This window comes from Mobula hypostoma, chromosome 20 (assembly GCF_963921235.1).
Source record: "Mobula hypostoma chromosome 20, sMobHyp1.1, whole genome shotgun sequence".
Taxonomy (NCBI): Eukaryota; Metazoa; Chordata; class Chondrichthyes; order Myliobatiformes; family Myliobatidae; genus Mobula; species Mobula hypostoma.
In genome coordinates, this window is record NC_086116.1 from 46,749,865 (window position 1) to 46,763,017 (window position 13,153).

At 40.7% G+C, this 13,153-nt stretch overlaps 1 protein-coding gene across 2 annotated transcripts in view; it reads left to right on the forward strand.

Moving 5' to 3' along the window:
* sema3c (sema domain, immunoglobulin domain (Ig), short basic domain, secreted, (semaphorin) 3C) overlaps positions 1-13,153 on the forward strand; it is a 104,107-nt gene that overhangs the window by 13,687 nt on the left and 77,267 nt on the right. For both annotated transcript variants that reach the window (XM_063072803.1, XM_063072804.1), the window contains exon 2: positions 4,814-4,952. In XM_063072803.1, the coding sequence (XP_062928873.1) occupies positions 4,814-4,952 (139 nt within the window). The remainder of the gene's footprint in view (positions 1-4,813; positions 4,953-13,153) is intronic.

Below are 13,153 nucleotides of genomic sequence, written 5' to 3' on the forward strand. Positions count from 1 at the left end.
TTTCACAGCTCTCAAGCTGTCAGGGAGTGGGGTTTGGTGTAAGATTTAAGTCTTGTCTGGCCACCTTAGTATCCCACAAGGTCAACAGTAAAACTTCCATGCATACTTCATCTCCCCAGTGAGTCAAATTGCAGCACACACTGTATTAGGCTGTTTCAGCTGAAAATCCTTACCAACTGTAAAAGAGAGACTCTGTTAACAGATAGGAAGCACCAAGTTTGAAATGGATGCAGTTTGATCTCTGTAGTGTTGAGATATGGTGACCGGTGAGAAACAATGAATGCTGTCAGTGAGAAAATGGCAAAAATAGCATTGTTCACTTTGATTTCATTGGTGCTTCTACTGTGAAGCGTGTGTCTCGTGCACACTCAAATTTGTAGCATGCTTGTGGTACAAATTGCATTGACAAGGGTGTTAAGGTGAGCACAGCTAACATCTGCAGGGTATATGTAGAGCATCATCAGTCAGCCTACTATATGGATTGGTTTCCAGTTCAATCATTTTGAAGCTCAGTGGTCTGGCTAATGACCTTCCTTCACACCACTTGCTCAGCAAAGCAATGCCCCTTTACGAATCTGTTTAAAGGAATCATCAACTACTTATGAGTTAGTTGTTGACTGAATTATTCTAATTGTTGCTGCAAATTTTAAAGTGTTTGGTGCTCTTAGGTTGTTTTAAGTTTCAGAATTCTTCATGGTGTGATGAGTCTGGGTTAGAAGCCTAGGGTTTTTATTTCAAGGCTTCTGTACAAACCATTTTCTCTCCCACATGACTCCATTAGTAGGCAGCTCCCTTGGAAGAGAATTTGACTGGAAGAATGAGAAATTGCAGGAGGAGAGAGGAGAAAGAAGTGGAGAATTCTTCTCTTCACACTTAGTGTTCATAAAGCAATTGACTTATCAAACTATCAGGAAGATATTTTGCCATTTTGGAGTCTGTCATTCATTGTAGTACAGGGAAGAACACTGAGGCTATCTGCCCAAAAGAGCCAATCGCACTTCATTTTCTCTTGCCAGTAATGAACTTTTGAAGAGAGAAAAGAAATTTGTAGATTTGCAGCTTTTTTTCATGGAATAAGGTGCCTTTGACTATATACACATCACTTTGAATGTTGGATGCCAATTCTATCTGACATCAGAACCAAACAAAACTCCAACCCAATTAATTGGTGCAGATACAGGTTAATGACTGGGATCCTTACAGCAGCCATGATGCCTTCTTTCCGTGTTGGTTTACAATTGTAGCTACATTTGGGACACCATTTGAACCCAAAAGTTACTGGACTTCAAGGGCAATGACAATAGATGACATGCTGACCCACAAAATCTATTCAAGCAGATGGCTGAAATGCTGAAGCAAAGTTTTACAGCCTGAACCACTCCTGCAGTACTGGGCAGGGTGGGTCTTGAGATTAGTTATTGGCAACTGTATGCTGCACAACATTGCATTATGCAGGCAATGCCCTCCCGCCAGCTTCAGTGGAATGAAGAAGACTGGAGATAACACACTGAGCTCTCTTCTACATGGACTGTCTGCAAAACCTTCATCCCAGTGTGAAAGCAAAAAGCCATAAATTCAGTTTCCCCACATCCTTCCTTCCCTCTGCTATAGGACACTCCAACGAGTACTTGCCATTCACTAACCAACTAGCCGTAAAAGTGTATCCATCTACCTGAGATGATGTTTCTACTGGAACACCAGTGCTAAGTTGGCCCAATTCTTCAGAGAGATGCCCTGAAAGGGAGAAAAAATGAACAACCAGCTAAACCACATGAGCTGTCCTAGTCTGAATTGTCAAGGGCTGCATACCTCATTCAGAAACAATCAACGGAACTTTTTGTAAAATGTTTTAAAAATTGCAAAAGATACAGGAGGTAAAAATACTTTAAGATGCTTTAAGCATGAACAAAGTGCTTTAAATAAAAACCTAAATGGTTACCTCTGTCCCACATAGCTAATCCTCTCCAATGAAAACAATGGAGAAGCACTCCCAGTTATCATCTCCTCAACAACCACCTGCTGGCAGTAACCAGTAACCATTAGATTTCTTCATTGACATTCACAATTGTTGGTTAAACAAGTTCATTACTTATAATAGAATCACAAGCGCAAGAAAACCTGCAGATGCTGGTAATCCAAAGCCACGCGCACAAAATGCTGGAGGAACTCAGCAGGCCTGGCAGCATCTATGGAAAAGAATAAACAGTTGATATTCCTGGCTGAGGCTATTATTACCTGTAGTTTCATTGACCTGACTCCTGCAAAACATGACTCTATAATTCAGTTTAATGATTTACAACAGAATATAAGGTATAAAAGGAATTGAAGGTTCTTGACTCATCCAGCAACTATTGATGTTATCGCTTGGTAGGTGGATTCAAGGCTATTAATCTGAAGCCTTGACTTTGTTTCCCTCACCACGGATGTCAGCCAACTTGTTCAGTACTCTCTGTTCTCATTTCAGATTTCCAGCATCTGTAGTGTTCTGATTTTTGTTTATGAGAGAAAATTTATTTATGCTAATTGACAACATGAACATGGAAAAACTTGTTCATGGTGTTAAGGGAAGTAGTTGAGGCAGATACTGTACATTAATATTTCAAGTATAAATGGACAGGTGTATGTACAGGAAAGGTTGGAGGGATATGCGGCAAAGGTGGGAAAATGGGACTAACTTAAAGGAGAATTTTGGTCTTTGTGGACATTGGACTAAAGAGCCTGTTTCCAATTTTGGAGGGTATTTGTCTACAGAAATACACCTTGAGATGTAGGTGAGATGTTTTCGAAAAAGGCTGGATAAATATGTTCAAGTTATAATGTACTCTTGAGATCAGATGAATTTTCATAAACATTGTAATGCAATCTGTGCTGTAAGATAATAACTAAGCCTTGGAACACACTCCCAGCCATCTGTGGTTCTGTTGTGGTGTCAAAAATTACCATGAGATTATTGTGACAAGCTTCCTATACTTTTTATGCCAACCCTCAGTCTACCCTGTTCTTTCAACTTTCAGTTTGCCTTTGTCTTCATCTAGATAGTAAAATTAAAACTCTGCTGTCAGCAAGGTTATACTAAGCCTTTGTGATGCTGGGAATGAAATACTATGAGAGAAGCGTATGATCTTTTAGTCCCCGGGAAGTATCAGTTGCAAAATCAGAGTAATACTTTTGACCTATGGTCCCATTTGAAACTCAGGATCCTGCAAACAGTCCCATGATGACCAAATTTATTTCACAAATTAGTGCTAATGTATATTTTTATCCATTATCAATATAAATGCAATGTAGATGATGTGATTTCCAACAGGCAAAGGCAATGGCTTAGAAATGGAAAGCTAGGAACCGAATTGGTCATTTGTATCAGTATAAGAGAATTCAGTGATGAACATTGGATTTAATATTGATTGAATTTCTTACATTCCAATATGAATGTTCATAAGACACTCACCTTACATGTTTTCCATAAATGACAAATGGATGTAATAGGATATTAAGTTGTAACTTTGAATCACGATAGCAGCTTTTAAATCTGCTTGCCATATGTCGTCTAGGATGAAAGCCCCCAAAGCTCTGCGACTAAACCTCTCAAATATAATTAACTGGGGGGGGGGCGGGTTTCCAATCCTTTTGCGCTTATTTGCTACCTAAAGATGATTCAAATTTATCTTCCCTCTTTACGTCACAGCTTTTCCTTTACCATTGATTTATTGACAAATCATTTTCAATTTGTATTTGTTTTAAGAAATCAGGTGATTACTTCTAAGGTGTCTTGCTTACATAAAGTATTTTGTCAATGATAAATTCATACAAATTTTTAAGAGTTTGGTCCCGCTGAATGATTAAGTCAAGCATGGAGTTCACCCAAGTGACGAACAAATGTCAGGTTGAATACGGGGTTGACTGTAGTTTGATACAGTTTCTGAGGCAATCAGTTGTTCTCAAAACAAGGAAATAGAAAGTGTTTATTGAGATTGCACCGTGGAATAATAATGAGCACTGCAGCCTCTCACCTGGATGCACTAGGCTTCAATACTGACCTTGGAAGTTATCTGTGCAAAGAAGGATTTCTTCCCCTGTGGCTCTAGGTGCTCTAGTTTACTGCCATATTCCAAAGCTGTGATGTTTGTATGTTAATTTGTGACTGTAAATTATCCCCAGTTGAAGTGTATGGCAAAGGATCAGAGGAGGCTGATGGGCATGTTAGAAAGGTCAAAAGGGAATGAGTTGAATGGGCGCTCTCAATGATAAAGGGGAATATGAGATTTTCACTTGCACTGGCCTACTGCTCATGTGATTGATGGAATCACTGCTTAATCCTCAGAGACAGACCTGTCAAATGTGTAGTGTCAATAACTGGAGAGATCATATCAACAGTGCTGGCAGAACGATAACCTTACCAAGGTTTAAACTCCAGAGGTGGCACGAGATATAGCTATTAATCTAGAGCGACACAATATCATAGAAGTGAAACAGACCTTTTTATTACTTCAATTCATTTTAGCAGTTGAGTTTAGTGCATCGCCTGATTTCTCATTGTCTATAGTCATGTTTGGAAGCTCAACAAGATTCCAGAGGCAATAAGGTCATTCTTGCAGATTTGTTAAGGGATAATTCATTTTGTGGGAACATTAATACATATTCATAACATTTTAAACCTCCTGTTTTGATTGCACCCTAGATCAAGCAATGTTTTACTGAAGACAAAGCATGTTAATAAATAAAAACAAGTATAACTTTTCAGATGTCTTATCAAGTTGTCAAGTATGTTGTCAAAAATATCTTTGTTAACAGCTGTGCCTTCATTTTCCTGCAGACTATTTTATCTGGACCTAATAATTACAGCTCAAAAATGGCAAAATTATTTCTTCTTATGGTTCTGGGAGTCTTTCTGGAGTACAACAAAGTCTTTGGCCTGCAGCAGACTTTGCCACGAGTGTATCTCACAGCTAAAGGTCAGTGCAACATAAAAAATATCCATTTCTATGTTTGGAACTATTAAATATCTTGGTGTGTTGGATATTCTGTTAAACAAAGATGCTGCTAAAGACCTAGATTAAAAATGTCAATCTAGGATGGAGAATGGGAAAGACCATGAATCCATTTTCGTACAAGTTATCAAGCTGAAAGCATGTAGTGTAGAGCAGCAAGCTTTTCCATAATGCTGTGTCGTGCATAATCTGTGAGCTGATAACTGTTGATCAGGAGTTACCCAAGCAGTAAGTGAATTGTCCATGAGCCAAATCAACATCTGAATTGTATCCACATATTAGCCTTTTATATTAAATCCACTATGTGTCATTTATATTTACTTAGAAAAGGTAATACTCTCTGGAACTTTGGAGATTTTATTGTCATGATATTGGCAAAGTCAGTATGATTGATCCATTCCAATCTTGTGCTGAAGGAGACACAATAAATGCAAGGAGTTGAAAGTGACTGGACTTGGAAGAACAAAAGATTTCTTTGACTTGCAGTTGGGAATGAAATTCTTGAGTGTGATTGAAGGATTCAAAAACTCATGAACAATTTGGCAAACTGAAAGATTATTGTTCTTTCTGTGACCATACTATCTCTATACCAACATGTGGGGTGTTTGGTCCTGTACATTGAGAGGTTTTATACTTGTACCGATCTTTAAATTCAAAGTTTGGAAGATGAAAAGGATGGGGCTGCAGGAGGTGGAGGCAGGGTGAAGTAGGGACCCTCACTAAAAACCACCATCCCAGAAGTCATCAGCACAGAACCAAGAGCTGAAGTTCTGGTATCCATTCAGTAATGGATTGGATTAGACATAGAGATACAGTGATTACCATGAAGACTCACTCTACTGTGTTGGAAAGTGGCTGTAATGAAAAAAAAATGTATTTTTACAATCTTTTATTTGCTAGCTGAAATTTACATATGTAGATCAGGGAAGTATTTTACATAATTTAAATAAGACTGAACATATCTCAAAGGATCCCTAAAATGTCCCTCAGAGAAGAAAACTACCTTCCTACTGGAGGTTATGCTGCAACTATACAGGGTACTGGTGAGGCCGCACCTGGAGTACTGTGTGCAGTTCTGATCTCCATACTTGAGGAAGGATATACTGGCTTTGGAGGTAGTGCAGAAGAGGTTCACCAGGATGATTCCAGAGATGAAGGGGTTAACCTATGAGGAGAGATTGAGTCATCTGGGACTATACTCTCAGGAATTCAGAAGAACGAGAGGGGATCTTATAGAAACATACAAAATTTTGAAAGGGATAGATAAGATAGAAGTAGGAAAGGTGTTTCCAGTGGTAGGTGAGACTAGAACTAGGGGACATTGCCTCAAGATTCAGGGGAGAAGATTTAGGACGGAGATGAGGAGAAACTGTTTTTCCCAGAGAGTGGTGAATCTGTGGAATTCTCTGCCTAGGGAAGCAGTTAAGGCTTCTTCACTAAAGATATTTAAGATACAGTTAGATGGATTTTTACATAGTAGGGGAATTAAGGATTATGGCGAAAAGGCAGGTAGATGGAGCTGAGTTTACAGACAGATCGGCCATGATTTTATTGAATGGTGGAGCAGGCTCAATGGGCCGGATGGCCTACTCCTGCTCCTATTTCTTATGTTCTTATGTTCTACCCAGTCTGGAGTCCGAGTGACTGCAGATCCATCGCTGTGATTGATCCTTAACTGCTTCTTCAGTTCATGCATAGTTAGGTGGGGTCTTTCTTGTGAGTGCGTGAGTTTTCTCCGGGTGCTATGGTTTCCTTCCACAGTCCGAAGAAGTACTTGTTAGTGGATTAATGAGTCAGTGTAAATTCCTGTGATTAGGCTAGGGGTTAATAGCTGGATTACTGGGCTGCACAGTGAGACAGGGACTTTCCACACTGTATCTCTAAATAAAAATACAAAAGCCAGCATGCCCAGTGGTGTCAGCATCCCCGGAACAAACAAAGAAACGAAGATTCAATAGTGCATCTGTTCTCCAAGGAGAAATATTATCTTTTGACTCAACATTCCACTCTGGGGGTGTTCTGCTCCTGATGGAACTCCATAAATTACAACCATGTCTTGAATCAAGTGCGAGGAATTTGAGCTGACAAGTTGGAGCCAGTTGGATTGGAGGCAAGTAGCATCCTTTAATGAATCACTGAGCTGAGTTGTCCTTGACCTGTCTGATCTCGCCAGTGTTCATTGTCTGCTGATGTAAGGTCTGGCTGATGTATCCATTGTCTCTGGCAGATAACCCTGGAGTTGGAGCATCGACAGGCTGCAAAACCCAGCTTTGCAGTTGGTGCTTTTTGTTTTCCACCATTGATGCCAATATGGTGGTTAACGCACACGTAGGCATCTATAATGTAAAACCTGCCAACTGACACCGTGTAGGAACATTGATGTTTACTAAGATGGAAGTATACAAAACAGTCAAATAATTTGATGTGAGCATTACTAAGTTGCCGCTTCACACGCCAGGTAATACCTGTCCTTAACTTCACACACTGAGCTCATGTTCATGAACAAACAGGACCTTCCACCAGCATCATCAAAAGAGCATTCATGAAAAGCATGTTAATTATTTATTGATTTATGATGGCTTCTAATACAATTCCATAAGTTTGCTTGCAATTTATTTTTAAAGTTGCCAAGCTCTGCAAGGAGTAGCAGGAAAGGACACAGACCTCATTTCAATCTTCCAGAGAGTCAGTTGCACTCTCTTTCGAGAGTGGCCTGGGGAATGAGCAGATGGTAGTCCATTGGAAGAGTAGAGGGGAAGAAGGGTTGTAGCCTGGAGATCACCTTCACTCAACATGACATGTCCTTGCTTCAATATGGCAATGCCCCCCTGCCAGCTGACACAACTTCAGTCTTAAGGCTATGGAGCAAATTACCAGTGGCTATCAAAGTTATAGTAGAAACTGAGGGTTTGGCAAGAGAGGCAGAGGCTAGTTTGAGGTTTCTCTCTATTTTCTGTTTCTTTCTTTATTAGTGCCTGGCAAGATTATAGTGGGAGCTGAGGCTTGGCTCAAAGATTCAAAATGCATTTATTTTCAAAGTATGTATGTAGTATACAACCCTGAGATTTGTCTTTTCCACAGACAGCCACGAAACAAAGAAAACCATGGACCCATTCAAAGAAAAACATCCACCTCCCCTCACACACACACACAAAAGAAACAAAATCTCACAAACAGCAACAAAAAAAAGAGCAAAAAAACACAGAATATAAAGCACAAAAAAAAACGAGGGATTGGCAAGAGAGGCAGAGACTGGTTTGAGTTTTCTGTCCAGTTTCTGTGTCTGCCTTTATTAGTGCCTAGCTAGAATAGCAAAAGTGGATCCCAGGGCAGTAATGTGCTTCAGGCCCTGTTCAGGGTAAAACTGGAGACATTTACCACCATTATTGCACAAGGGATGAAATCTCACTGGTGAAACTCAGCTTAGGAAAGCTGAGTATCTTTCACTTTACCTTGCAAGAGGGCAGTTAAGGAGTGAGTAAACACTTTTGCAAGGAACCAATGGTAAAAGATACAGTCAACACACACAAAATGCTGGTAGAATGCAGCAGGCCAGACAGCATCCATAGGAAGAAGCACAGTCGACGTTTCGGGCTGAGACCCTTCGTCAAGACTAACTGAAAGAAGAGCTAGTAAGAGATTTGAAAGTGGGAGGGGAAGAGGGAGATCTGAAATGATAGAATAAGACAGGAGGGGGAGGGATGGAGCCAAGAGCTGGAAAGTTGATTGGCAAAAGGGATACAAGGCTGGAGAAGGGAGAGGATCATGGGACGGGAGGCCTAGGGGGAAAGAAAGGAGGAGGGGAGCACCAGAGGAAGATGGAGAGCAGGCAAGGAGTTATTGTGAGAGGGACAGAGAGAAAAGAGAGAGAGAGGAAAAAAGGAAAAAAAAGTAAGTAAATAAATAAATAAGGGATGGGGTAAGAAGGGGAGGAGGGGCATTAAGGGAAGTTAGAGAAGTCAATGTTCATGCCATCAGGTTGGAGGCTACCCAGACGGAATATAAGGTGGTGTTCCTCCAACTTGAGTGTGGTTTTATCTTGACAGCAGAGAAGGCCGTGGATAGACATATCAGAATGAGAATGGGACGTGGAATTAAAACGTGTGGCCACTGGGAGATCCTGCTTTCTCTGGCGGACAGAGCGTAGGTGTTCAGTGAAACGGCCACCTCCAACAGGATCCCACCACCAAGTACATCTTTCCCTCCTCCCCCCATTTCTGCTTTCCGCAGGGATTGCTCCCTACGTGACTCCCTTGTCCATTCATACCCCCCATCCCTTCCCACCGATCTCCCTCCTGGCACTTATCCTTGTAAGCGGAATAAGTGCTACAATGCCCTTACACTTCCTCCCTCACCACCATTCAGGGCCCCAGACAGTCCTTCCAGGTGAGGCGACACTTCACCTGTGAGTCGGCTGGTGTGATATACTGCGTCCGGTGCTCCCGGTGCGGCCTTCTATATATTGGTGAGACCCGACACAGACTAGGAGACCATTTCACTGAATACCTATGCACTGTCTGCCAGAGAAAGCAGGAACTTCCAGTGGCCACACATTTTAATTCCATGTCCCATTCCTATTCTGACATGTCTATCCATGTCCTCCTCCACTGTCAAGATGAAGCCACACTCAGGTTGGAGAAACAACACCTTATATTCCATCTGGGTAGCCTCCAACCTGATGGCATGAACATTGACTTCTCTAACTGCCGTTAATGCCCCTTCTCCCCTTCTTGCCCCATCCCTTACTTACTTACTTACTTACTTATTTATTCCTATTTTTCTCTTTCTCTTTCTCTTTTCTCTTTCTCTGTCCCTCTCTCAACAACTCCTTGCCTGCTCTCCATCTTCCTCTGGTGCTCCCCTCCCCCTTTTCTTTCTCCCTGGGCCTCCTGTCCCATGATCCTCTCATATCCCCTTTGCCAATCACCTGTCCAGCTCTTGGCTCCATTCCTCCCCCTCCTGTCTTCTCCTATCATTTTGGATCTCCCCCTCCCCCTCCCACTTTCAAATCTCTTACGAGCTCTTCTTTCAGTTAGTCCTGACAAAGGGTCTCGGCCCGAAACGTCGACTGTACTTCTTCCTATAGATGCTGCCTGGCCTGCTGCGTTCCACCAGCATTTTGTGTGTGCTGCTTGAATCTCCAGCATCTGCAGATTTCCTTGTGTAAAAGATACAGTACACACTCCACTTAGTGTGTTAACATTGCAGACAGATGTAGCCTGACATTGCATTCTGACCATGTGTTTATGGGGGGGGGAGGGTGGTATATCCCATTTGGCATCTTCGTTTAACAGTGACTGAAGGTCAATCACAGGGACCAGAAGACCCATTGGAAACATTTTTTTAACACAGTAAATTGCATAGAATCAGTAAACTCAGCCTGAACAAACAGATTACAGATTCATTGGGTTACAGATTCATTGCCTCCTTGCAAAAGGGATTTGCTAAATATCCAAAGGAGACGCGTGTTGGGTCACGGGGAAAGTGAAATGATGTAGCTCTAACCAGAGCCAATGCACTCAAAGGGCTGCAAATCACTTGTTTGATTGTAATTTGCTATAACCATTTATTAAAGTTGTATCAGGTGAACCATTTGAGCCATTCTATCGCATAATTACGGGTCTCAAAGCTACGGCACTCATGACAGTGAGAGAGAAGAGGGAAGTGCATAGTCGCTGCGTTGACAACACTCCCCAGTACAATTCAGTGATGTGCACAATTGTACAGCCTTGCACAAGTGTAAGTGAGCAGACTCAATTGCAGTAGCATATACTCGTTAACAGTTGTGTACATTTTCACAACCCCATCAAGCTTCCTGCTGCAGCAGAAGAACTGAAGTGATTTTTAGTTCTAGAGGTATCATATTTTCCTTACAATGAACCAACTATAGAGAGTGGGGGGAGGGGTGGGGAGAGGGCAACAGGGGTGGGTCCTCTGACTTAAGTTTTATTTGTGGTCGTTCTGTAGAATTTTCCTAAAGAATAATTGCTTATGTTACAGAAATAACAAACTCTCGTGGTTTTACAATTCAGAATCAGTTTAAATGGACTTTGCAGCCATTTTTTATAAATGCTGATCCTATATCAACAGACCACAGGATTTCTTTAACCCTCAAACTGCCCACCTCATTAGTTCTTGAGCTCCAATGGAGAACTGTTACTGAACAAATAATGTGCCTATTAACACTTCAGATGCTACTATTAAACAGAATTGCTTTATGTTTATATGTCTCTTTATTTTTCTGATATTTTTTATCAGTATATTGCACGTCTGATTTCTGAGCAATCATTAGATTTGAAAAATGAGTAAGGGTCATTAAAACTTCCCACGTTTTTTTTTCCCTCTCTGTTTCTCCATTAATCAATTAAATCACCCATTACCGTTTAAGAGGGCAAAGTTATTAGTAATGGTAGTTAGACAAGAAACATGTGCCTTTAATTGACGGAGCACATACACAAATTCTGTAAGGGTTGGCACTTGTCTGAAGGGAGAGAAATGATTGAGCTTATCAGATATGTAAGTGCCTAGTGCGTGCAGCACTGATCCACATTGCCAATTCCTAGATAAGACGCCAAGCTTCAATAGCCTGCAGTTCTCTGCTACTGAAGGATTTGAGCATTTTGTCTCAGGCCCCACTACTCAATCAACTGACCCAATTCGTTGCTTTGCTAGGAATTAAATCATATAATTTCAGCCAATCAAATAGCTTGTTAATACAGAAATAAAAATAAAATACTGAAACAAGGAAGGCTAGACATTATCCACAGTAAGAGAAAGAGATTTAATGTTTCAGGTTGATATCCGTTGATTGGGGTCATGGACCTCAAACATTAACGTTCCTTCTCCTTCCACAGATGTGCCTGACCTGTTGAGTTATGTGCAACACTTTCTGTTTTCATTTCAGATTGCTTGTGCCTATATTATTTTACTTTGGTGCTGAGCAGATTCACCTTTATACAGTCCCCTTGTGTTCTAACCGTTGTTTGAGATTCTAAACATTGGACCCTTTTTGTAGATATTTCATCACTGGCAGTATATTTGAGGATGTAATATGAAATAAAAGCAAGAGAAAGCTGTTTGGCCCCTCATGCCTTTTCTGACGCTCATTACAATCATGACTCATCTTTCACCTCGGTGCCAGATTCCGGCACTAACCCTAAAATACTTGGATTTCTTCAAGGTGGAGTGCTACTTCTGGGACTTGAGATGCACAACTAGTGAATTATTTGATGTGTTATATCAATATTTTGACATTTATATTGCAGGAAGGAGTCAATTGTATTTAGGCCATCATTATGTGTCAAGGGAACCTGAGATGATATTTATCAAATATATTTTTCCATTTAAATGGCCTTTTCCTGTGTTTCTGACGATCAAGCTGATTGTTACAGGAAGAAAGAGGCAATTTAAAAATAATTCGCATTGAGCAGCACCATGTGGAGACTTCCAAGCTTTTATGGATTTCCAGCGTTCATCCAAAATCAAATATGGTGAACTAACAGCACAGAAATCTCTTGGACATGATTCTTAAAGTCTCAACCTCATCTTTCCTATTGTTTTCTGAACTTAACTCTAGTGGGATACAGTCTCCGTGAAACATCTATCTTTTCACAGTTCCTTTATATGAAGTTAAAATACTTCATAGCGGCAATTTGAAACAAGACCAATAACCAAGCCAAGGTGCAATAACATCATTAATTTAATTTAATTTTGAGTCAGCAAGACAGCAATGTGGTTATGACAGAACCCACAGGCTATACTATGTACTGCATCAGTAGGAATAAAGAATCAAGAAATGTTACAGAATAGAATTTTCCGGCATGTAAAATGAACTTGCTACCAAGATATATTTTGAGAAATGTATTTCTGCCTTCTATTGAATTCAATAAATTCAAGTTATTTGCTGGTTTTGGTTCAGATGTGGAACCAATAGCATGCCTACGTTTTCCAGTTGCAAAGAAAGGGGAAAAAAAAATAAAGATCACCAGTAATTTCATCTCAACATTGCAATTTAATGTGGATAAATGTGAGGTTATCCACTTTGGTGGCAAGAACAGGAAAACAGATTATTATCTGAATGGTGGCCGATTAGGAAAAGGGGAGGTGCAATGAGACCTGGGAGTCATTGTACACCAGTCATTGAAAGTGGGCATGCAGGTACAGCA